The sequence below is a fragment of the Geotrypetes seraphini genome, chromosome 2 (assembly GCF_902459505.1).
Source record: "Geotrypetes seraphini chromosome 2, aGeoSer1.1, whole genome shotgun sequence".
Taxonomy (NCBI): Eukaryota; Metazoa; Chordata; class Amphibia; order Gymnophiona; family Dermophiidae; genus Geotrypetes; species Geotrypetes seraphini.
The window spans coordinates 509,746,550-509,773,511 of NC_047085.1; the positions used below are offsets into that span (position 1 = coordinate 509,746,550).

The 26,962-nt window shown below is 43.8% G+C and overlaps 1 protein-coding gene across 1 annotated transcript in view; it reads right to left on the bottom strand.

Moving 5' to 3' along the window:
• Nucleotides 1-26,699, bottom strand: part of LOC117354976 (gastrula zinc finger protein XlCGF26.1-like) — a 48,927-nt gene extending 22,228 nt beyond the window's left edge. Inside the window, exons 1-3 of the mRNA XM_033932933.1 lie at nt 26,544-26,699; nt 26,021-26,147; nt 9,440-9,559 (exon numbers count right to left, since the gene is read on the bottom strand). Of these exons, the coding sequence (XP_033788824.1) occupies nt 9,440-9,559; nt 26,021-26,147; nt 26,544-26,567 (271 nt within the window). The 5' untranslated portion in view covers nt 26,568-26,699. The remainder of the gene's footprint in view (nt 1-9,439; nt 9,560-26,020; nt 26,148-26,543) is intronic.
• Nucleotides 26,700-26,962: the final 263 nt, after the last annotated feature.

A 26,962-nucleotide genomic window follows, 5' to 3' on the forward strand; every position in this document is an offset into this window, starting at 1 on the left:
TATCCAGGGACAGCAGGCAGCTATTCTCACAAGTGGGTGACGTCACCGACGGAGCACCGATGCGGACGCCTCACAAGCAAACTTGTTTGCAGAAACAAAGTTTCAAGTCGTCCACACCGTGCGTATGCGAATGCCTTCTCCGCCCAGTTCCGGGCATATCTCCTCAGTTCAGATAGCTAGCAGAGAAGCCAACCCCGGGGAGGTGGGTGGGATGTAAGAATAGCTGCCTGCTGTCCCTGGAAAACAACTGTTACGGTAAGTAACTGTGCTTTATCCCAGGACAAGCAGGCAGGTATTCTCACAAGTGGGCGACCTCAAAGCTAACCAGAATGGGATGGTGGGAGAGTTGGCAACTTAGGAGAATAAATTTCTTAACACAGATTGGCCAAATTGCCAATCCCGTCTGGAGAAGGTATCCAGACAGTAGTGTGAAATGAAGGTATGAACCGAGGACCAAATGGCGGCCTTGCAGATTTCCTCAATAGGGGTAGATCTGAGGAAAGCTACAGATGCCGCCATAGCTCTGACCCTCTGGGCTGTGACTTTACTGTGTAGGGGTAATCCAGCCTGGGCATAGCAAAAAGAGATACAAGCCGCCATCCAGTTGGAGATGGTGCGATTAGAGACAGGACGCCCCAACTAGTTCGGGTCGAAGGAGATAAAAAGTTTAGTGTACAGTTCTGTGTGGCTTGGTGCGATCCAGATAGAAAGCCAAAGCACACTTACAATCCAGAGTGTGAAGGGCCATTTCTCCAGGGTGAGAATGAGGCTTTGGAAAAAATACTGGAAGGACAATGGATTGGTTGAGGTGGAAATCCGAGACCACTTTAGGAAGGAACTTCGGATGGGTGCAAAGGACCACCTTGTCATGATGGAAAATTGTTAGGGTGGGTCCGCCACCAGTGCTTGCAACTCACTGACTCGACGGGCGGAGGTGAGTGCAATGAGGAACACCACTTTCCAGGTGAGATACTTCAAGTGGGCCTTGTCCATTGGTTCAAATGGAGGCTTCATCAGATGGGTAAGAACAACGTTGATGTCCCAAACCGCAGTAGGTGGTTTGAGAGGAGGGTTGACGTTGAAAAGTCCTTTCATGAATCTGGAAACCACCGGGTGCGCAGATAGGGGTTTCCCGTCAATGGGCTGATGGAAGGCAGCGATTGCACTGAGATGGACTCGGATGGATGTAGACTTGAGTCCTGAATCCACTAGGTGCAGGAGGTAGTCCAATACTGAAGGCAAGGGGGAATCTTGAGGATCCCTATGATGCGAGTTACACCACACCGAGAACCTGGTCCACTTTTGGGCATAGCATTGCCTAGTGGTAGGTTAATGCTCTACAAGGTTATAATTTCATAATGCAATTGCAATGAGGATTAGACCAAGGCAATATATTGTTTATCTATATCATGTGCTTCTCAAAGCTACTATCTCACGTGACAAATGAATACATAATAACAGTTACAATAAAGTGATTCCCAATGTGTACATTTCTGATATGTCTCAAATCTTACTATGAAATGAACAAGCTATGTTGGTATATTTCAATATGAAAATCTTCACTGAAATACCTCAGCCCCACCACTCCACCGCTATGTCAATTTCAAAAAGCGGGAGATTTATGTGGTGCCTCATCATAGGTAATTCATTATTAAACGCTGTGTCAAATTTCCTGTGTTCATACAAAATTTTTTTTTCCTTTTTATAAATAAATTAGTGTAAAAGTGTATACTTAGCTTCTACACACAGCTGAACCTGGGAGTCTGACCCGACATGTTTCGCACAAACCGTGCTGTCTCAAGGGTCTCCCGAGGTCGCCGTTGTCATCCGACTCACAAGTGCAGATTCTGTGAAAAAACTTACTATGGCATGTGACAGTCCAAAGGTTATAATACATGCTTCTTAAGCTCTCTTGATTAGCCTTGCTCAGGCAAAGTCTGATATAAGGGATGCTTAAACAAGATAAGGAATAAGGGTAAATGTGTGTCAGATTAATATGTGACAGGAAGGGCAGCATTCTGTCTCAAGGTGCAAACCTTGTCCTTGCTTAGAATGTATACGTGGCAGGAGGGAGAGGGAATGAGAAACAGGGCCTCAGATCCAAACACAGGATTAGATCCATACACAGGCCTAGATCCGCACACAGGGCCTAGGTCAGTGTGCCGACCTGGCCTGCGTTCAGAACCGCCTGTGTGCTGACCCTGCCTGTGTTCTGATGCCCTGGATCAGAACTTATCAGATCTCCATCCCTACACTCGAGAAGGACTCGAGGTTGTCGAGGCAGCCTGGGTCGAAGATGAAGCTTTGGCAAGAAAAAAGGCATCAAAAGAATATGGAGACTTGGACGAAGCAATTGAAACTGCTGCATCCTCAAGGTGTGGAAGTGGAGACCTCGATCGAGGAGTCGGCGGTCTAGTTGAAGTAGGAGTAGATCGAGGCTTAGTTGAAAAGGGACATTCTTTAGAAGAAGAACTATGCCTGGAAGTATGCCTCGATGAAGGCCTCAATCGTCGGTGAGAACGGTGCTTGGAAGCAGATCTCAAAGATCGAGGAGACTTCGCCTCAGAGACAGAAACAGCCGATGCCACCAAAGAATGGATAGGACTGGAGGCTGTAGATCGAAGCTCCAGAGGCTTGATGGAGGAACCTCGATGCACTCCCAAAGACTCTGCTCCTTGTATAGAGTGTGAGGATTCCTGCCGAGGCACTTGCAAAGATTCTGCTCCTTGCTTTACGTGCTTAGATGCCAGACCAGACATTCGCAGAGACTCTGCTTCTTGCAAAGAGTGTGAAAGCTCAGACTGAGGCAAAGGAAGCGGCTCGACCTCATGGGAGTCTGCAGTAGAGAGTTGCGCGGGGACAGAAATCCCACCCGTCCCCACCCGTCCCCGCCAAAATCCCACCCATCCCCACCCGTCCCCGTGAGGAATCCCTCCGTCCCCACCCGTCCCCGTGAGGAATCCCTCCGTCCCCACCCGTCCCCGCGAGGAATCCCCTCCGTCCCCACCCGTCCCCGCGAGGAATCCCCTCCGTCCCCACCCGTCCCCGCGAGGAATCCCCTCCGTCACCATCCTTCCCTATAAACTTCAGAAATAGTTATTTTATTTAATTATGCTACTGAATTAAAGGCTCTGGTAGAGACCCATTTACAAATAAGCAAAGAGACTATTAATTTGGAAATATTAATTGGGAAGAATACATACTTTGTAAATGGGTTTCTACCAGAACCTCTAATGTAAATATAAAATATAAATACTCAGCTGATGAGAACCCACAAACTGTCAGCTGAGGACTTCCTTTGCAGTTGGCCTGGGGTCCCTTTTGCCAAGCTTGGCAGGCAGCAGTAGCGTCCCTGAGTCACAGATGCTGGCACCTCAGTGGCTCATGGATGCTGCCAGCGACTGCTGCGCTTGGTGGAGGGGAGTTCTGACCATCTCTAGAGGAGGTCCTCTGCTGGCGGTGCTTGGGGATCCCCACCAGTCACAGCAAGGGCCAACAAGTACTTCAACACTGTAGAAATAAAACCAGAAATGCATTTCCTTTTCTTTTGAACACAAAACAAAGATATCTGCCATATACATTTCCCAAGGCAGATGACTCTATGCAATGTCACCTCGGTAACAAAATACAAAAATAGACAAATACACCCCCTCCCTTTTTACTAAACCACAATAGTAGGTTTTAGCACAGGGAGTTACGCTGAATGCCTTGCGCTGCTCTCAATGCTCATAGGCTCCCTGCGCTAAAAAACAATATTGCGGTTTAGTAAAAGGGAGCCATAGTGCAAAATATAGACAGCAGATATAAATTCTCAAAACAGACACATTTTGATCACTAAATTGAAAATAAAATCATTTTTCCTATCTTTGCTGTTTGGTGATTTCATGAGTCTCTGGTTGCACTTTCTTCTTCTGACTGTGCATCCAATCTTTCTTCCTTTCTTTCAGCCTCCTGTATGTTTCCTCTCCTCCAGACCTCATTCTCTCCCCCAACTTTTTCTTTCTGTCTCCCTGTTCCCCCTTCTTTCTGTCTCTCTGTCTGCCCCCTTTCTTTCTTTCTCCGTGCCCTCCCCCAAGCCACTCGGTTTGCTGCCACCGCCATCGGGGAATAGTCCCCAAGCCACCGCTGTCCCAAGCTTTCCCTGCAGAAGCGTCGCGCTGACCAGCATTCCGCTCCCTGACGTCAATTCTGACGTAGGAGAGGAAGTTCCGGGCCAACAAGGCATTTCTCCTCATTCCATCCAGCCTGAGCCCCATCTCTCCTTGATCCAGCATTTCCCTTCTGTGTCTGTCAGAATTACCATTCCACCTATTTTCCAGCATCACCCTTCTTTGTGTCCATCTCACCTATATCCCTATCTCACCACTTTTTCAGAATCTTCATTTGTCTCTGTCCTTGTCTTTACCCCATATTCACCATTTGCCCTTTCAATGTCTTTATCTCCCCCCCCCCACACACACTTTTTCAGCATTACTTCTATGTCTCTATTTCACCTCCTCTTCATGTCCCCTCTGTATCTCTATCCTTATTCAGTAGGTCCTGCTTACTCTTTCTCTTCTTTGTGCCACTATCTCCATTTTCAGCTTTCCCCCCTTTTCCTTTGTTAATGCACCCTGTAGCCAGAATCTTTCCACCCTCCCTCCACTCCGGCCCAACCCAGTATGAAATATTTCCTTTTGTTTCTCTCCCCTCTCTCTTCTCCTCCCTCACCCACGAGTCCTGCATCTGGCCCTCTCCCTTCTACCTGCACCTGGCAACACCCCCCTGCTCCGCGGCTCTCTTAAGCAACTCGTCAGCAGCGGTGATCAAGACAAGCTGCCGACATCGAGGCCTTCCCTCTACGAGTCCCACCTTTGTGGAAAAAGGAAGTTGAAACAAGCGGGACTCGCAGAGGGTAGGCCCCGACGCCAGAAGCTTGTGTCGATCGTTGCCGAAGAGAGCCGCAGGTAGAAGGGAGAGGGAGATAGGAAGGCTGTAGAAGCTCCGGAGCATGACACCGAACCCGGCCAGGATGATTTCTTTTTCAGGCTGCTGCTGCCACTGCCATCCCCCACCCGAAATGACAAAAATCAGCCTAATGCCCGCGTCGGGAAATAGCCATGCTGAGCAGTGAGCTCAGCACGTACACAGATGAAAGCCTTGCTTGCTGATTGGTCCGGCGGCACGGTGGGGCGGGGCCGCCGGACCAATCAGCAAGCAAGGCTTTCATCTGTGTACGTGCTGAGCTCACTGCTCAACATGGCTATTTCCCGACGCGACGCCAGACTTGTAATGTAAGCTGCATGCTTGCATCGCCAGAATTTAGGTAGGTTGTTTTCATCCCCGTGGGAGTCCCGTGGGCAAGGGGGCGTCCCCGTGGGAGTCCCGTGGGTCAGGGGGGCATCCCCGTGGGAGTCCCGTGGGCCAGGGGGCGTCCCCGTGGGAGTCCCGTGGGCCAGGGGGGGAACCCGTGGGATCCCCGCGATCCCCGTTCCCGTGCAGACCTCTAGTCTGCAGAATGCCCAGACTAGATGAGAGGAAGAAACTTCGGTCCCATATTAGTAAGGAACTGAATGAATTGCTTCTCCAAAATGGTCTGGAAAGAAGCCGGCAAGGATGGATTCGCGTCTGAAACCAGACCATCTGCTTTGGCTGGAGGTTCCACCGAGGCAGTGTAAATGTGCTTCGACTTGGAAGTCTTAGGCACCTTAAGCACCACCGCTGGAACTTTCTGCTGAGCTATCTGACCTGAGGATACAGGGAAAGATACAGCAGACGTCGTCGAAGAGAGAGCCGCTGCAAACGATGAAGGTCTGATGAGGCTAGAGGTGGAAGCAGTAGAAGCAGGAGGAGTCTCGGTCGAAGGTGAGGCCGAGGTCGCCTTCGAAGTCGAGGGATCAGAGGAAGAATCCATCCCGAAGAGCTTCTCCACCAAAAGACAACGACGTTTAAGGGCTCGAGGTTGAAGAGTAGCACAGCGCTCACACGACTTCAGTTGATGATCCGGCCCAAGGCACTTGAGGCACCAACGGTGTGGGTCCATGAGGGAAATCGCACGCTGGCACTGGCTACACTTCTTGAAGCCTGTTGCTGGCCGGGACATAGGAAGAAAAACAGCCGCTGCAAAATCGAAGCCCTTGGGCTGCGGCCGAGCAGCCTGCCCGGCAGCCGAACGGAAGAAAGTAAATTTTTTTTTTAAGAAATAAAAGAAAGAAAAAAACAGCGATTTGTGAAGATAAAACCACAAACCGCAGTGTAGAGAAGGCACGAAGTAACAAAGTTAAACGCAGAGAGTCAAAGACAGACTACTCGGCTCCGCAGAAAACTGAGAACTGAAGAGTCGCGCCCTACGCTGAACGGGAAGGCACTAGCACATGCGCGGTGCGGTTGACTCGAAACTTCTAATTTCTTCAAGCAAGTCTGCTTGCGAGCTTCCACATCCGGGCTCCGCTGATGACATCACCCATATGTGAGAATAGGCTGCCTGCTTGTCCTGGGATAAAACCTGGATCCAAGATGGCCAAAGGTCCGTTAAGCTGAGCTATACGCTGTGTGAGCTCGCTTAGACAATATTGTAAACCCTATGTGGAAGCCTTTTCTTCATTTCCATTATGCCAATGAGGAGAAATTGTAGCGCCGCTGGAGCCTCACGGCTCTCTGGCGTACCCTCTTTCGGCAACATCGAAGAGCTCCTGCGCCGTATGCAGGATATCCTGGCAACAGCAGCATCGGTAGCCCCATTGGAGACGCCTCAGAGGGGTGAGTCTGAGGTGATTTCCTTGGGCTTGGAGACAACACTAAGTCCGGATGTAAGGGCACCACCCCCATCTCCTCGGATCACTAGCTCCCCACGAGTAGAGGAGCTACCAGTGAACGGGTCGCACTCCCCCTTGGAGGCCAGGAAGAGCGTGGAGGGGTGCAGAGAGATGGACTCCCTGTATTTCTCAGGAGAGCCCAGGAGAAGCTGAGGACTTAACAATTTCGGTGGGAAACCGAATCCAAGAGAGGGACAGCCAGGAATCGCTCTCAGTTGGTGAGAACATTCAAGTTGATAAAGTTACCTATACTATAGAAAACCCCAGGGAGGTAACTCTGGACTCAATCTGGGATATCGTGGCTGATCTGGCTACATCTATAAAACCTCAGCTGGCATTGCTAGAATGTAAATTGAAAACCCAAGAAACTAATATTAAGAACTTGAGGGTTGAAATGGAGGATTCAAAAGACTCCATAGTGAATATCCAACAAGAATTAAAAGTTTCCAAAACAACTTAGTGAAACACTCGTAAAAGATAATTCAAATTTATGTAGAAAATTGGAGTCCTTAGAAAACTTTTCGCGTAATAATAACTTGCGATTCATCATTTCCCTAGGATAGCGTCTGTGACTCCTAGGGATATGTTAAAACGTTATATGATGGAGATTTTGGAAGTTAAATTCAGAGGCTAAGATTCCACCATTTACCCATGTATACTATTTGCCATTAAAAACTAAGGAACAGCAACTACAATTGCAGGATGACAATCAACTGCTCAATGTATCGGCAATGCTGGAACTTTCTGATCGAGAGGCCGCATTGGTGGCTACACTGCTTATTACATTAGCCCTCGTACCAGATAAACACTGGTTGCTTCGGCTTTTCTTTAAGAACAAGCAGAAAGATTTTCTTGGCTATAAAATATTAATGTTTCCAGATTTGGCACGGGACACACAAAAGAGACGTGAATTTCTTATGTTAAAGCCAGGGGTTATCTCTCTTGGAGGGACATTTTTTTCTTCGTCATCCAAGTAAATGCATAATACATTACCGTACAAAAAAATATGTTTTCTTCGAACCTTTCCAACTGACAGCCTTCCTGGCCGGAGCTCGAATGGATGACTGGAAAGTCTGAGTTCAATTTGAATATTAAGCAGAGGGATCTCATTTTCGTTATGATGATTTATATTATATTGTTTAAACTCGCTAAAATTAATCTTGGATCTAATTTGAGGACTTGAGTTGAAGTAAAGCTATATGTTTATTTTTCTTAGATAATTAGTTTATTTGAAATAGCAGTGTGCTGTTTGCTTTCCTCAACTTTCTGTACAAATGGATACTTGTACAAAAAAAAAAACCCCGACTGCTTTAGACCTGTCGGTAACTGTGTTACCGATGTCTGCCTGGGGTTTTTTTTTTTCTTTTGCAATGGCACAGATATTTTGCATGTATTACACACGCAAAATATCTGCCCAATAAAAAAGAAATGGAAAAAAAGCCTCCCGACAGCATCCCCTCCCTCCACGATCACATAAAAAATGGCAGGAAGGAGGCCCACTCCCTCCTGACACCCAACGCTTCCCCCACCGCGTGAATATGGCAGGTGGGATGCCTACTCCCTTCTGCCACTAGACGTCTCCTGCCGCCACCGATCTTAAATATGATAGGAGGGATGCCCACTCCCTCCTGCCATGCCCACTCCCTGCTGCCATGCCCCCCCTCCCCCCACCAAACTTAGATATGGCAGAAGGGATGCCCACTCCCTCCTGTCCTCAGGCACCTCCTTCCACCCGTCGGCCTCCTCGTGCCTTAAGTTGGTAGCAGGAGGGGTGACTAGTCAGACCCTCCTGCTCTTCTGGCCTGTTCTTGTGAAATGCTGGCCTAAGAAGTCACTGATTGGTTCAGGCGCCTCAGGAGAATATTGACCTAAACTAAACTAAACTAAACCAAACCTTAAGTTTATATACCGCATCAGCTCCACGGATGTGGAGCTCGGCACAATTTACAACAACTTAAAATATAGGAAGAGAATACCATAACGAGCAGACATTCAATTGGCTTCAAACTTTGTATCAATGGGCACCAGAAAAGGTGTTAATGTCCTTCTGTATGAAGGCATTGTGTTGGCTCAGAAGTTTACATTAAAATACTGGAGAAAGCCACAGCTGCCCTCACTTACACTTTGGAGAAATGATGAAAGGGGAATGGCTGGATGCATAAATGGGATTTTCCAGGGCGTGGAGGACATTTCAACAAATCAGGATGCCAGAATGGGACAAACTTCCACATAGAACCCACAGATATTTATTAAATTTCTGACTGAGCACAGATGGGGGGATGGGGAATGTGACTTCTCTTCTCTCAGTTTCCTGTACTAGAAGTAGGGGACACCGTGAAGGAACAACACAGGTGACCCTAGTTTTGTTAGTTGGTTGGTAAAAGGGAATTAGCATCACTTGTAGAATACACAGTTTGAAGCCTTTAATGTGGGTTATGTTGAAGGGGTTTGCAGCATGTAATGTTATATGTAATTTATGGATTGAATAAATAAAATCAAAGCTATTTTCACATAAAACAGATCTTTGCCCCACATATAAAGATTTGAGTATCTCTCGCACGCTCAGATAAAGATGAGCCAGTTTGGAACAACTCCCCCCTTCATCTCAGCAGTTTTACCCCTGTCCCTTTTATTACTGCACTCACCTGAGCAGCTGCTTCTCCCAGGTTCTCTTTCCTCTGATCCTGGCTCTTCCTTGATGTACAGCTCTTCCCCCCGTTCAATGTGGGATATAATATCAGGAGTGATGGAAGGAGAGCCTGTTCCTGGGGAAAGAAAACTGCATTAGGTCTCCCAAAAGTATAAATTGTTGGATTCCCTGAAATTCAAGACTTAACACAATCTCCAGCATAAAGAATTTCACCAACTTCAAAAAAACAAAAATACTCAAACCCTCAGTTATTGGAATTGTTTCAGACTCTGCAAATCTCAGTAAAATCACATAAACCCTCTTTACTCATCATCTTGATAGTGTCGTATATTGAGATCAGGCTTATTTCAATATGTGTGAGCTTCCTTATCCTTTATATAACAAGCAGGTCTCCATCTAATCCAGAACATCTGGAATAAGATGAAACAAACGCCTAGATAATGCTCGGACCAATATGAACACAAAGAGCGAGCAGGAAGAGAAAATTAACTTCCTATATCCCAGAAAACTTTCCTGCAATAAAAATCAGCCGTTTCAGAGATAACCTTAAACCAAAGCAGTAAGGATTTATTTTCAATTCTAAATCTAGGTATTTCTTGATAGTTTTGCAAACCATATCCTATCCCCAATATCACTGATGGTATTTGTTTGTGTTGCTGATTGAAGGTCTGCTAAGGGGAAGAAAAACTCCATGGGAATATTTTACCTGCTGGCTTTATTTATATCCCATCATACCTTTTCAGTTCAAAACAGTATACAGTATAGCATTGAACAAAGTGGTTATAAGGTACAGGTATACAGTACTGCAGCAAACGAAGTGATTGCAAGGTGCAGGAAGATCTATACGTACAGGGTTGTAGCTTGTACATGAGTATCAGGGTTTGGGTGGAAAAAGAGGGGTAGGTAAGTGAGGAGAGATTGGAGAAGTTGGAGGGGAGATAGTCAGGTTTTGAAGGAAGGGAGTTCAAACAAATTTGTTCAATAGGTGAGTTTTCATTGCTTTTCTGAAAGATTGGTATGTCGAGGAATTCAGGAGGAGGTTACTTAGGGTGTTGTTCCAGATGCCTGCTTGGAAGGATAGTGTCCTATTGAGGAATGTTTTGAATTGACATCCCTTGGGATTAGGAAAAGCAAATAGTAATGGTCTGCGAGAGAGGCGGGGTTTATCCTGTAGGACAAAGTGCCTCAGAAGGTAGGTGGATGAGGTGCCGAATAGTGTCTTGTTAACATAGGCACCCAAATTTGAAGATAATTCTAGCCTCGATTGGTAGCCAATGGAGTTTTTTTTAAATATGGGGTGATGTAGTCTGATGTTTTCAGTCCGAAGATCAATCGTACCGCTGTGTTTTGGATCGTTCTTAAGTCTTTTTAAGTTGTTTTTTGTGTGGGATCCAAGGTAGATTATGTTGCAGTAATCCAGTGATCTGAGGATTAATGATTGTACTAGTAGCCTGAATGATGTGGAGTCAAAGTAGGGTTTTAGCGTGCATAGTTTCCATAGAAGGTTGAAACATTTTTTGATTAAGATATTGGTATGGGCTTTGAGTGTTAGTTGTTAACATAGAAACAAAGAAACTGACGGCAGAAAAGAGCCATAGCCCATCTAGTCTGCCCATACCAATGTCCCACCCCCTAACTCTCTCCGTGAAGAGATCCCTGTCAGCCTAGCTATCGCTACCATTCAGCATTTTTAGTTGGCATTACTTATGTCAGTGAAGGCCTATGGGAAATTATATCAATCTGACTCTGGCATGGGAATGCAGATAGACTCTGTAAGGCAGGGAAACTGTTTTAAGTATCCCTGATATGTTTTAAGTATCCCTGATAGCTCTGATTGAATCATGACTAGCTAAAAGGTGTTAATGTCTGATTAAGAGGGTGCTTAGGACAATGGCCTGCTTGAATGGGACAAAGAAGCCAGAGGCTAATCCCATCACCATGCTTGCAGGTATCACACCCTCCTTAGCAATTAAATTAACCATTGTTTCAAACAGTTTACAAATTCTAAACAGAAAGATACTGGGAGATACAATAATTTCTTTATTCAGAATAAGATTCCAAGGTATAAAAGCCTGCTCTCTACTCTATCAATCTCTCTTTTTCTATCGAGCTATCAATCTATCTATCTATCTCTGGGCTCTCTGGTTCTTTCTTTCTTTCTTTCTCTGGCTCTCCCTAGAACTGCAAGCTTCTTTCTGGACTCTGTAAGGCAGAGAAACTGCTTTGCTCTCTGCTTAAGTGTAATGCTCTCTACTTAATTGTAATGCTTCAGAATATTGCTTTTCTGTAAGACTATTTCTATAATATATTCTTTTGCAATCACCTCTGGCTGTGCTCGTTTATTCTACGTCCTGGTGAGTCATCTGTGAGGGAACTGAACCTGGGACCTGGCGTCTGTCAGTGCGCATTTCACTTAACCCCTACCACCATACATTGGGGGAGCCACAAACTGAAACTAACATTTCCACCATACATTGGGGGGTCACTAACTGAAACTGACAATCCCATGTGCCAATCCCATTTTTTCTTAGAATCTGGCACGCTGCTGGCCTCAATTATCTCTACTGGAAGACTATTCCAGCGATCAACCATTCTTTCGGTGAAGAAATATTTTCTGGTGTCACCATGAAATTTTCCACCCCTGAGTTTCAACGGATGCCCTCTTGTTGCCGTGGGACCTTTAAGAAAAAAGATATCTTCCTCCACCTCGATACAGCCCGTGACATATTTGAACGTCTCCTGAAGACTTCAGAGCCCTGGGTGAGAAACTGAGGAGGTTGGATGCGCAGGTGGTCTTCTCCTTGATCCTCCCGGTAAGGGGTAAGGGCAGTGCCAGGGAGGATCGCATCCTGAGGGCAAACGACTGGCTTCAGGGATGGTGCAAGGAGATGAACTTTGGGTTCTTGCACCATGGAGAGGCATTGCAAGGACTACAGGGACTAGACAGGTTACACCTGACCAGAAGAGGGAACAACATCCTTGGACACCGTCTAGCCCGCCTACTACACAGGGCTTTAAACTAAGTAAGTTGGGGGAGGGTGCGGGCACAAACAACCTATCTGGAAAGCTAAGCTGCCAATTCTTTTCTGAGACTAAGGTAAATAAACACCGCAATTCTGGGTCTGGGTCAGGGGTGAGTATACACACTTTCGAGTCTGGGGTTGGCTCACATCATAATTCTGGGTCACTTTGTAATTCTGGGTCTAAGGGGAGTACACATTGTAATTCTGGGTCTAAAGGGAGTATACATTGTAATTCTGGGTCCAGCGAGAGAACACACATTGCAAATTACACTAAAGGTGTCCAAATAGCTCAAGCGGGACTATCCCCACTGAAGAGTAACAAACGTACAACATGGAGGGCTATGTATGTAAATGCCCACAGTCTGGGAAACAAGATCCTGGAATTGGAAACAGAAATGAGGAATGCCGACCTGGATGTGGTGGCGATATCCGAGAATTTGAGGTTGAGGGGTGGTAGATTCAGGGGCAATGTTAGGAAATTCTACTTTACGGAGAGGGTGGTGGATGCCTGGAATGCGCTCCCGAGAGAGGTGGTGGAGAGTAAAACTGTGACTGAGTTCAAAGAAGCGTGGGATGAACACAGAAGATTTAGAATCAGAAAATAATATTAAAGATTGAACTAGGCCAGTTACTGGGCAGACTTGTACGGTCTGCGTCTGTGTATGGCCGTTTGGAGGAGGATGGGCAGGGGAGGGCTTCAATGGCTGGGAGGGTGTAGATGGGCTTGAGTAAGTCTTAACAGAGATTTCGGCAGTTGTAACCCAAGCACAGTACCGGGTAAAGCTTTGGATTCTCGCCCAGAAATAGCTAAGAAGAAAAAAAAAAAAAATTTAAATTGAATCAGGTTGGGCAGACTGGATGAACCATTCGGGTCTTTATCTGCCGTCATCTACTATGTTACTATGTTACCTGGCTCACGGACTCCCACGGGTGGGACATGGTCATACCGGGTTACAACTTGCTTCGCCAGGACAGGGAGGGCAAAATGGGAGGAGGTGTAGCATTATATACTAAAGATGACATTAAGGTCACCAGAATCACAGATGTGCACTACACTGGGTAAACAAAATTTACCTTTGGGTAAATTTGGCCATACACAGTAACCATTATCTCTTTCTCTCTCTGAGAGATCCCAAGTGCCTATCCCAGGCCCTCTTGAATTCAGACACAGTCTCTGTTTCCACCACCTCTTCAGGGAGACTGTTCCACGCATCTACTACCCTTTCCATAAAAAAGTATTTCCTCAGATTACTCTGGGGCCTATCACCTCTTAACTTCATCCTATGACCACAAATTGTAGTTTCCTTTCAAATGAAAAAGTCTCATGCACATTTATATTACGTAGATATTTATACATCTCTATCATATAGAAACATAGAATATGACAGCAGAAAAGGGCCTTCGGCCCAACAAATCTGCCCACTCAAATACCCCTCCCCCCTAAGTTCTTCTTTGAAGTGAACCCACATGTTGATCCCATTTGTTCTTAAAGTCAGTCACGTTATTGGCCTCAACTACCTGAAGTGGAAGATCATTCCAACGGTCAACCACCCTTTCGGTAAAGAAGTACTTCCTAGTGTCACCATGAAATCTCCCGCCCATGATTTTTAGCGGATGCTCTCTTGTCGCCCTAGGTCCTGTAAGGAAAAAGATGGCTTCTTCCACCTCAATACGGCCAGTAACGTATTTGAACGTCTCTATCATGTCACCCCTCTCTCTGCGTTCCTCAAAAAGAGTATAGCTGCAACTTACCTAGACGTTCTTCATATGGGACATCCTTGAGTCCTGAGACCATCCTGGTGACCAACCGTTGAACCGATTCTATTCTCAGCACATCCTTCTGATAATGTGGCCTCCAAAATTGCACACAGTATTCCAGATGTGGTCTCACCATCAATCTGTACAGCAGCATTACCACTTCGGGCTTTCAGCTGACAAAACTTCTCCAGATGCAACCCAGCATTTGTCTAGCCTTGGATGAGGCTTTCTCCACTTGATTGGCTGTCTTCATATCGTGACTAATGATTACTCCCAGGTCCCGTTCTGCAACAGTTCTAGTTAAGGTCTCACCATTCAGAGGGTAGGTTATCATGCCGCTGTACCGGGCCATGGTACGCCCTCACCTGGAGTACTGCGTCCAGCACTGGTCGCCATACATGAAGAAGGACACGGTACTACTCGAAAGGGTCCAGAGAAGAGCGACTAAGATGGTTAAGGGGCTGGAGGAGCTGCCGTACAGCGAAAGATTAGAGAAACTGGGCCTCTTCTCTCTCAAACAGAGGAGATTGAGAAGGAACATGATCGAAACATTCAAGGTACTGAAGGGGATAGACTTAGTAGATAAGGACAGGTTATTCACCCTCTCCAAGGTAGGGAGAACAAGAGGGCACTCTCTAAAGTTGAAAGGGGATAGATTCCGTACAAACGAAAGGAAGTTCTTCTTCACCCAGAGAGTGGTAGAAAGCTGGAACGCTCTTCCAGAGGCTTTTATAGGGGAAAACACCCTCCAAGGATTCAAGACAAAGTTAGACAAGTTTCTGCTGAACAAGAAGGTGCGCTGGTAGGGCTAGTCTCAGTTAGGGTGCTGGTCTTAGACCAGAGGGCCACCGCGTGAGCGGACTGCTGGGCATGATGGACCACTGGTCTGACTCAGCAGTGGCAATTCTTATGTTCTGCATGGGTTTCTCCTACCAAGGTACATAACTTTACACTTCTTGGCATTAAAATTCAGCTGCCAAATAGTAGACCAGTGCTCCAGTAAAAGTATGTCTTGTGTCATAGTGTCGCGCACGGTACTTCCGCCCACTATTTTGCATAATTTAGCATCATAGGCAAATAATGCAATTTTACTCCGAAGTCCCTGAGACAGATCTCGTATGAAGATATTAAATAGGATTGGACCTAGGACCGAGTCCTGCGGTACTCCACTGTGCACTTCCAACTTTTCAGAGGGAGTACCGCTTACCACCGAGCCAGTCTTTAACCCATGTAGTTAATATTTCTCCTAGCCCCAACGAACTCATTTTATTCAAAAGCCTACAGTGTGGGCCGCTATCAAAAGCCTTACTAAAGTCCAGATACACTACATCTAGGGACTCTCCCTTATCTAGTTTTTTTGTTACCCAGTCAAAAAAGCTGATCAGGTTGGATTGGCAGGATCTCCCCCTTGTAAATCCATGCTGGTGGGGATCCCTCAATCTCTCATTTTCCAGAACTGTATCTAATTGGTGTTTAATCAATGATTCCATAAGTTTACACACTATTGATGTGAGACTTACCGGTCTGTAATTTGCAGTCTCTAACCTGTGTCCCTTTTTGTGGAGCGGAATGACGTTAGCTGTTTTCCAGTCTAATGGAACTTTTCCCGTGCTCAGAGAAAGATGGAAGAGTACGGCTAATGGCTCTGCCAGGACATCTCTCAATTCCCTAAGCACTTTAGGGTGCAATTTATCCGGTCCCATGACTTTATTCACTTTGAGCCTTGACAATTCTTGGTAGATGCTGCTGGTGGAAAATTCAAAATTCCTGAACAGGTCTTCTGAGCTCTCCCTTGTTTGCAGCTGTATTCCTCTTTCTATCACTAACATACCTGAAGAAGGATTTATCCCCTTTTTTAATATTCCTAGCTAAATTTTCTTCCATCCGGAGTTTGGCATTTCTGACCACTGTTTTAACCACTGTTTTAACAGTTCTAGATTTCTCTAGATAAGCTTCTTTGGCTTCTGGTCGTTGTAGGATACAAATACTCTTTTCTTCTGTTTTACGAGTTCCGAGATCACCGCAGAGAACCACTGAGGTTTGTTATTTCTCTGCCGTTTACTCATGGTTCTTATAAAGAGGTTGGTTGTTTCCTCTAGGATAGATTTCAGAGCTGACAACATTATCTGTTGTGTCTTGGTTTTGCAGTGCCTTAGAGACAAAATCTCCCATGCTCTCGAAGTCCGGGCCCTTAAAGTTAAGGACCTTCGTTGACGTGTTCGACCTCGTGGATCCCTTCCTGAGGTGAAACCACACCATGTTGTGGTTGCTGGAGGCCAACGCCTCACCTACCGAAACCTCTGTGACGCTATCTCCATTGGTGAGTATCAGGTCCAGTATCACCTGATCCCTGGTGGGCTCCAGTACCATTTGTTTGAGTCGTGCTCCCCGTATAGGTTAGTAGCCTTTTACTGCTGCTGGACGTAGCTGAAACACAGACTTAGTGATATAGAAAACAAAGTGTTGTCTTATGGATTTTCTTTCGTTCCATCCACTGATTTTAATCAGCTACAATTTAATGTAGATTTGGAAAAGCTAATCAGGAAATTACAGTTAAGGATTTACTTTGAGAACCAACCTAAGAGTACGGACCGGACAATATTATCTCCCAAAAGCACATGGTATCCTCCGATACCACTAGATCCTCTAGTGAATGCTTTCAAATCTTGCGTTCTAAAAGATATTGAAGTATGGAAAGAAAATAAAACATACCAACATAACAATTTGAATAAAGTAGAAAGAGAAGTGATTAAAAAATTGACTGATGATGAAACCATCATAATAAAAAAAGCAGACAAAGGAGGAGCTGTTTTGGATAAAGAAAAATATCACTTGGAAATCCTCAGACAATTACAAGACACTGAGGTTTATGAAAAACTCCCTTTAGATCCAACAAATAGATGGAAAAACAGATTGGTAAAATAACAGATGAAGGTCTAAAATTAGGCTTTCTCACATTGAAGGATTACAAATTTTTGAACAAATCTTGTCCATTAACACCGGTATTTTATGTACTACCAAAAATACACAAGGATTTGATCAATCCCCCAGGGAGACCGATAATGTCTTCACGGGGCTCCTTGTTGGAACCCATTTCAAAATTCGTAGATATGTTTCTGAAAGATGAGGTTCCAAAAATTAAATCCTTTGTCCAAGATGCAAGTATGGTAATGGAAAAATTGGAAGAGATACCTGTGGACATATTTCCTTTCATGTTAGTAACCCTTGATATCAAAGCATTATACACATCAATACCTCAGGATGAAGCTTTGAACATTATTAAAAAAACTTTTGAAAACAGGATAAAACCTCACTTGATTCCATCTGAATTTCTTGTACAATTATCAAGAATTGCAATGAAAGAAAATTATTTTATGTTTGAGAAAGAAATATACAAGCAAAAAATGGGAGTTGCTATGGGAGCGGTTTTCGCTCCCTCAGTGGCAAATCTTTATATGGCAGATTTCGAATCCATTTGGATCGATCACTCACCTTTTTTGTCAAAAATCTATTGTTGGCTAAGGTACATAGACGATGTGCTGATGTTGTGGACAGGAGAAGAAAAAGAATTAAAGTCATTTCTTTCCTGGCTGAACAGTTGTGACTCCAACATAGTTTTCACAATGCAATATTCAAAACATAATATAAATTATTTGGATGTGATGATCACACAAAAAGAAACATCTTTCGAGTTTGATGTTTACACTAAAGAGACAGATAGAAACACGTTCTTGTCATATCATAGTTGCCATCCTGTAAGTTTAAAGCAAAATTTACCGTTTTCACAATTTTTACGGTTAAAAAGAAATTGCTCTACTAAAAGAAGATTTACATTACAATCCAAATTACTCATAAATAAACTCGAAAATCGTGGGTATCCTAGTAAAATCTTGAAGAGAGCTTATAAAAGGGCAAAATATTACAACAGGGATTGGCTAATTCACAAGAATATCAATAAAGAATATTCAAAAGAAGAAGAAGAAATAATGACTTGTGTAATGAAATTTTCAGCATATGGCAACAACATAGCTAAAATACTGAAGAACAATTGGAGAATTATGCGAACCAACACTATATTTAAAGAAACAGAATTACGCATAGCATTCACACGTGATAGAAATCTTAAAGAAATACTCTCCCCAGCAGATTTTAGAGTTAAACTGAGAGAAGATAATCTATTACCGAAAGGTTTTTTCAGATGTGGTAAATGCAGCGTATGTGAAAATATGGTACAACTAAAAGAGTTCACCAGCCAGAAAGACGGAAAAGTCTATTCTATCAATCACTTTCTCACTTGTACCACAGACCACATAATATATGTGATAACATGCCCATGTAAGAAATGGTATGTTGGTAAATCAATAAGATCATTGAGAACACGGATCATCGAACATAAATCTAATATTAAATGCAAGAGGATTACTGCACCTCTAGTGGAACACTGTAATCAATTACAACACAGTTTCAAAGAATTGAGGTGTTTTGCAATAGACCGGGTGAAATCAAACCCACGAGGAGGTGATAGACACAGAACCTTACTACAAAAAGAATCCCGTTGGATTTTCAATCTAGGCACATTAAAACCTGCCGGTCTGAATGTGAATATGGACTGGAGTGTTTTTTTCTAATCTAGTGCCATAGTAGCAGTTTCAATTGAAAATTATTGAGTGTCCCTTTAAGATACACAGGGGTAGTTTAATTGACACGTCTATATAGCGCATGCGTTGGCGTTCAATTTTTGCTAACGCCATTTTGATGAAGTCGCTACAAGTAATCACAGTGAGTACACGCTTTCTTAAAAGTTATAACAAAATGTTTTTCATTAAGTGAAACACTTTTCTCTGTGTTAACAGCAATTCGAGAGACCCCTGAAGAAGCCTTGATTTGGGCGAAACGGGTCCCGTTGGGCACAGAGCGCACACCACAAGGCATAATAGAAGCCACCATAAAAAAGATAAGTGCTTTATCTAAAAAATCACTGTTCAATATTTAGCACTTGTTTCTAACAATACTATTACGACAAGGTGGAGCTCAATGATTGATACCCTTGCCTACAAAAACCGTTTGAATAATCTTTAATGATTAACGGAGTAGGTATCTGAGAGCTCCACAAAATAAAGCTATACATTTTGATGTACCAATCTAGATCTGTAGTCTGGTTTCAGAGGTATTAGATTGGAAGCCATTATATTACTGAGGTGAAACCACACCATGTTGTGGTCGCTGGAGGCCAACGCCTCACCTACCGAAACCTCTGTGACGCTATCTCCATTGGTGAGTATCAGGTCCAGTATCACCTGATCCCTGGTGGGCTCCAGTACCATTTGTTTGAGTCGTGCTCCCCGTATAGGTTAGTAGCCTTTTGCTGCTGCTGGACGTAGCTGAAAGTTTGTTCCAGTTTATATCTGGCATGTTGAATTCCCCTAACATTACAGTGTCTCCACGCAGAGTGATGGTTTCGATGTCTTCAATTAATTCTTTGTCTATGTCATTTTGTTGTTTCGGAGGTCTGTATACAATGCCCAGATACAGGCATTTGCCACTTCCCCTGGCAAGGTTCACCCAGAGGGACTCCTCTTTATACTTGACACCTGTGATTCTGGTAACTTTGATTTCTTCCTTGATATATAGTGCTACCCCTCCTCCGTTTTTGCCTTCTCTGTCTCAGCGGAGTAAGTTATAACCTGGTATAGCCATATCCCATCCATGGGAATCCGTGAACCAAGTTTTAGATATTGCCACCACATCTAAGCTGGCACTCCTCATTTCCGTCTCTAATTCCAGTATTTTATTGCTTAAACTGCGGGCATTAATGTACATAGCCTTCCATACTTCTTTTAAAAACAAGCAGAGGTACCAGCCACCACTATCGGGAGCCCATCAACCCGATCCTGCCGGGTGTCTGAGCTCCGCCCCCCCCCACCCCCCCCACAGTCTGCTGGGGAGAATCAACTGCCTGCTTTCTTTTAAAAACAAGCAGAGGGACCAGCCACCACTATCAGGAGCCCATCAACCCTATCCTTACTTCGTGTTTGCATGGTCTGCGTGGAGATTTTCCCGCTTGACTTAGTTTGCCCTTTATTTCCCTGTTTGAGTTAGTTTGTCCCTTTTGAGTTGGTCTGTCCCCTGCAGTACTGACTGCAGTGTAAGTACTTACCTCAGACTCAGTAATGGAGTAGTTACTTACAATACCGGGATGGTTACTTACCACACCTAGTTAAAAGCCCTTTGGAGCAGGTGAGCCAGTCGTCTACCGAAGACATTCTTCCCTCTTCTGGTCAGGTGGAGCCCGTCCGATCCCTGTAGTGCCTCTCCGTGGTCCAGGAAGCCGAAGTTCATCCCTCTGCACCATCCGTGTAGCCACTCGTTTGTCTTCTGAATACGATCTTCCCTGGCTCTGCCCTTGCCTCTCACTGGAAGGATGGAGGAGAAGATCATCTGTGCTCCCACTTGTTTCAGCTTCTCACCCAGGGCTCCAAAGTCTTCAGGTATCTTCTCCGGGGTGTTCCTGGCGGTGTCATTCGTCCCGACATGAATGAGAAGCATTGGATAGTGGTCTTGGGGCTTGATCAGTCTCCCTAAGCTTGTGGTCACATCCCTGATATTTCCCCTCTCCCGCCTTTCCTCCAAAGATTGAGATCTTTAAGTCTGTCCCCATATGCCTTATCACGAAGACCACATACCATTTTAGTAGCCTTCCTCTGGACCAACTCCATCCTTTTTATATGTTTTTGAAGGTACGGCCTCCAGAACTTTTTAGATGTGGACATATGTCAAGTTGAAAATACCTTTGTTACAAAGGTTTATACAAAAAATACCGATAAGACCACACTTTTGAAATATGACAGCTGCCATCCGAAGAAACTCAAAGAGCTTGCCGTTTTCTCAAATGGTAAGGAACAGAAAAAATTGTTCAGAAATTGACAAGTTAAAAATTCAATCGAAAAAACTTCACAAAAAATTTTTTTCTAGAGGATACCCTAATCATGTGATGGAAAGAGTGAGACATCACGCAAAATACATCAATAGAGAACATCTTTTGGATGAATGAAGATCTAATGAGTTTGAGGTTAATGTTGAAACATGTTTTTACGATACTGTTCAAAAAGTAATTCTGTGGTACAAGTCATCAGGAGAAACTGGGAAATTGTAAATCTTAACCCAGTTTTTGACAAAAACTCGGAATAGCTTTTCTTGTAACTCTAACTTAAAAGAAATTCTACGCCCTGCAATGATTAAATCAAAGACAATATTGTAAAGTGACATTTTTAATGCCATTTCACGCAGCATTTGTCAGATCATGTTGCAGACTAAAGTTTTCGTCAATCCATCTAATAACAAGAGATATGATCTGAATTTTTTTTACACCTTTATCATTTATATCATCATTTGCCCCTGTAATTTACTTTACGTAGGCATGACTACGAGAGATCTGAAGACCAGAAGTGTGAACATAAGTCAAAACTGAAGCGGAATCATAGCTCAGAGGTTATAATTTCAGGATCTCCGATGTCTTGCTATTGACCAGGAACCCAAATCTTTAAGCGGAGGGGACAAGGTAAAAAGACTTAAACAGAAAGAATTAAGGTGGATTTACCTTCTGAAAAGCATGCATCCGCATGGATTAAATATAGTTATGGATTGGTCAGTTTTTGTTTAGTTTGTTTCATCGACATAATGGTTCCGCTGGCATACTAGTGAGACACGATCACATCATTCACTTTACTGCGCATTTGTCAGCATTCATGCTATTATAAGCGCCATTTTTACAACTGTACTTTTGTGTCATAGAGTATGATGTGTTAACGCTAAAAGTAAGTACAGCTTTTTTACTTCAACTGTTAGAATTATGGCAATGACTGACTAACAATTTTCTTTATTTTCACTTGAAGCCCGATTTGTAAACCCCAAGGAAGTCGCTTGTTAGCAGCAAAATGGGTCCCCATCGGACAGATACTGACTGGGGCTATAGCAGCAGATTCTATGCAGCCATTTGACACAAGTTGAAGTAAAAGTTAAGTGCTCACCTTTACAACTATTGATGCTGGTTGTGATCCTATATTGCACAAAATGTTGATTTTTTTATATCGAGTCTTTGCTATATATGTACAATATTGAGCTATAGCATTGAGAGTCTAGAACCGCTAACATTGGTCGAGATTACAAATTGTGTTTTCTATGGTATAAAATAAACAAGCTGATTGGTATCAGTAAAAAAAATTTTCTAAAAAAAATTTCTATCACGCATTAAATAACTTTTGAGTACAGTAGTAATAATTTATTAAACTGACAAAAATAGTCATTGTAGTTAGTATATGAAGGTTTTGGATCAATGAAAGATACCCATGCCACAATTTCCTATATGGATAATATTACTATGATCCATGGAGTGGCAATTCTGAGATTCTTTCCTTCATTTAGTCACCTAATCTTTGTATGATTAACCTTGTGTGGATCTATATTTAAGGTCATCATCCTGAATCCTAGGAGTAGAAATTGATAGCCACTTCTCCATGAAGAGCCACGTACAATCAATACTAAAACAATATTTCCTTATGATGAGAAAGCTAAGATCCATTAGAAAATACTTTGAAACAGAGGCTTTCCGAATCTTAGTGCAATCCCTAATCCTATCCTGATGTAACACTAGTTCTTTGCTCTAAAACACTGCTATCGCATCTACAATTAGTCCGAAATGCAACAGTTAGATTCATATACAAACTATGGAAATCAGAACACCTACAACCCTACTATATGAAACTATACCTACTGCTAGGAGAAGCCTGTGATGCCCAGATCACAAAACTCCTAAAATGCCTCTCGGAAATAAAAAACGGGATGTCTGAAAACAAATTACAATGAAACGCCTACAATGAAACGCCTCCAAAACAGAACTCCTTTGGATCTGCAAAGAGCACTGTAACCACATCCATCTCTCACTACACTGGGACTCAATTACCATAACTGCAAAGGACCATGCATGCAGCCAAGGAATACTCCTTGACTCCAACCTGTTGCTTTCCAACCATATCGCTCAGGTGCTATCTTCCTCATTTTACTACCTATGTGAGCTCCGAAAAATAAGGAATTACTTTTCTGAGTCTCACTTCACCCAACTTAGTCCTTTCCAGCATGGACTACTGCAACGCCCTATTCAATGGTCTCATAGCGAATATACAACATCTACAGCATGTACAAAATGCATTAATCAGACTTCTTAAAAACCTCCACGCCCATGACCCTGTTTCCCAGGCTCTATCATTGGCTGCCTGAAGCTAAATCCTGTGTCTTCAAAGAACTGATGCTAGCATTCAAAACCCGGGCTACACAACAATTAAGCTTCCTTCATATGATGAAATACGCCTCAAAATACTCCTTGGTCATTCCCTTCAACTGCAAACAACATTCCTACTCCAACTTCATACCAAGCCACTGGAATCAACTGCCCCCCCAGATCAGATCCCTTGAAGGAGTCTTCAGCTTTAGAAAAGCAATAAAACCATACCTATTCACCTAACTCCATTGCCTAAGGCCGATAGATTGCAAAGAAATATTAATGTATCTAGGTACTAGATCCTTGATATGTGTCTCGTTAGGATGAAAACCTATATTGATAAATCTTGCATTGTAACTGTCAAATTTATCCTGTATTAGATCCCTAGTATGTGTCAAGTTAGGATAAAACTTGAATTGAAAATCATTGCTCTGTAACTATGGCAAATTGTAACCTATAATCTAAATACTATGTATATTGGTATTAGATTCCTGTAACAATTCCCTCCCCATGCAAATATTATACCCTGGGCATCAGGAGATATTAATCAAATGTGGAACTATAGGTCCCAGAATGGAATGGGCTATGGAGCTCAGTGTTGAATCACATGGGCGGGACTCACAGGAGAGAGGTATTTCCAACCATACTGGGTTCATTCTATACCAGGGGTATCAAAGTCACTCCTCGAGGGCCGCAATCCAGTCTGGTTTTCAGGATTTCCCCAATGAATATGATTTGCTTTCATTGGATGCTAATAATGCACTGCTTTCATTGGATGCTAATAGATCTCATGCATATTCATTGGAGAAATCCTGAAAACCCGCCTGGATTGCAGCCCTCGAGGAGGGACTTTGACACCCCTGTTCTAGAGGTCCCTGAGGGAGACAGAGGAACTCTCAAGTTTTCCCTAGAGATAGGTGGAGGAAGCAGGCCTTGAGAAAATAGACTGATGCCCATATGAGCTTGGTTGCGGTAAGCCAAATTCATTCTATTTTGTGTGAGGCAAATAATAACAAATACAAATTGTGTCTTAGCTGTATATATGCTAACCTTCCTGGGCAAGCCAGCCAAACTGGGCTAGTCTACCACAATTCCTAGTATGCATCGAATTAGCATAAAAACTGTATCAAAAAACTTGTACTGTAAAACCTGTGAACTGTATAATATGTTTTCTGTTGTGCTTCTATGAAATTAGCAGTACTATTTTTGTTTTTCACTTTATTGTGTGTAAGAACATAAGAATTGCCGCTGCTTGGTCAGACCAGTGGTCCATCGTGCCCAGCAGTCCGCTCCTACGAAGGCCCCTTGGTCAAGGACCTGAGCCCTAACTGAGTGTAGCCTTACTTTCGTTCGTTCTGATCTAGCAGGAACTTGTCTTTGTCTTGAATCCCTAGAGGGCGTTTTCCCCTACGACAGCCTCCAGAAGAGCATTCCAGTTTTCCACCACTCTCTGGGTGAAAAAGAACTTCCTTCCGTTTGTACGGAATCTATCCCCTTTTAACTTTAGAGAGTGCCCTCTCATTCGTCCCACCTTGGAGAGGGTGAACAACCTGTCTTTATCTACTAAGTCTATTCCCTTCATTATCTTGAATGTTTCTATCATGTCCCCTCTCAGTCTCCTCTTTTCAAGGGAGAAGAGGCCCAGTTTCTCTAATCTCTCACTATACAACTCCTCCAGCCCTTTAACCATTTTAGTCGCTCTTCTCTGGACCCATTCGATTAGTACCATGTCCTTCTTCAAGTAACGACCAGTGCTAGACACAATATTCCATTTGGGGCTGTACCATGGCCCTGTACAGTGGTATGATAACCTTCTCCAATCTATTTGTGATCCCCTTCTTAATCATTCCTAGCATTCTGTTCGCCATTTTCGCCACGCATTGTGCGGACGGCTTCATCAACTTATCAACCAGTACTCCCGTCTCTTTCCTGGGGGGTATCTCTGAGTACTGCACCAGATATCCTGTATTCGTGTACAAGATTTTTGTTACCGACAGGCATCACCTTACACTTATCTACGTTAAACTTCATTTGCAATGTCACAGCCCATTTCTTCAGCATGTTTATGTCCTGTTGCAGGTCTTCACAATCCTCCTGTGTATATTATATATGTCAACCTGTAACCCATTCCAAGCTCTTTGGGGAGAACGGGATAGAAAATTAATCAAATAAATACACTGGCTGCCTATAACCCCAAGAATCAAGTTTCAATTACGAATCACTGTCTTTAGGATTTAGAAAGGCAAAACAGAAAAAAAAAATAAAGATTACCATACCATTATCTGTGAATATGGATTGAAAGTATTTCCATTATTTATGTAGTTTAAGCACCTGTGATCAATAGATGCCAATTTATGAAGGGAGACTGTCAATTGCTGTCTATTTTTTCACTGAGCATTACCATAACAAATTTTTTTGCTGTGTGATTTTTTTCATCTTTCTGCATTTGCTTTTTGGCTTTATAATGATGTCTCAATACTGATTTAAAAAACAAAAACAAAACTGTAATATCATCCCTTACCCAGTGAGATCAGAGTCTGATAATTCTCCTTCATTACCTCCCTGTAGAGCTCCTTCTGATCTTCATTTAAATACTCCCACTCCTCCTGGGAGAAAGAGACAGCGATGTCCTCAAACTTTACCGACATCTGAAATACAAAGCGGAAACACACTCAGAATCTTCAGCATCGCTTAGACCTCCAGATCTCCCAATGCTGGTGCCCATTGGGGTAGGGAAAAGTTTGCTGAATGCATATAATTTAGAATTGCAGAAGCCACAGTCCCACAATGGGGTTATATTTCATATCATCCAGTACTGGGGCTCAGCAGAGCAAAGGGACATATTTTTGTGAGTATATAATTCAGTGTCACATAACACAGGCTCAGAGTAGGGTCATATTTATTTGAAGAGAGATTTGTGTCCCAGAAAAGGAGCAGAGCAACTAGACAAGAGGCCCAAAGTGCCAGTGTCCAGCCCCAGGACTGCTTAGGATCCCAGATGAGAAAAGTGCAGCAGGGGCAGGATGTTAGGGCCAGTCTCCTACCTGCGCAGAAGCTCTTGCAGGCATTTTCCTGACCTGGAGGCTCTTTTCCTGGCCTCTTGCAGAGCTGGAGGGAGGGAGAGAAGGGCAGAGACTGAGATATGGAGCTGGAGATTTCCGGTTTATCTGCAAACGAGAAACAAAGGAAGCAGGAAACAAGAGATTTCCTGTTTGGCGCAGACCGATTACGTCACAACGGAGAGGCGGATCTTCTCACTGACTGACGTACGGTCTTCAATCCCTTTCAGTGCTGATTGGTCAGAATGGTCCCTGGGGCGGGGAGAGTCATAAGAGGGTCCGCCCTCTAGCTATGATTGGTGGAGGAGAAAAGAAGGCGTCACTCTCAGCTCCTTCTGCTGCTCATAGCCAGGGCTGGACATATTGCTGGGCAGATGGGCGGGAAGATGGCTGCAAGGTCCGCC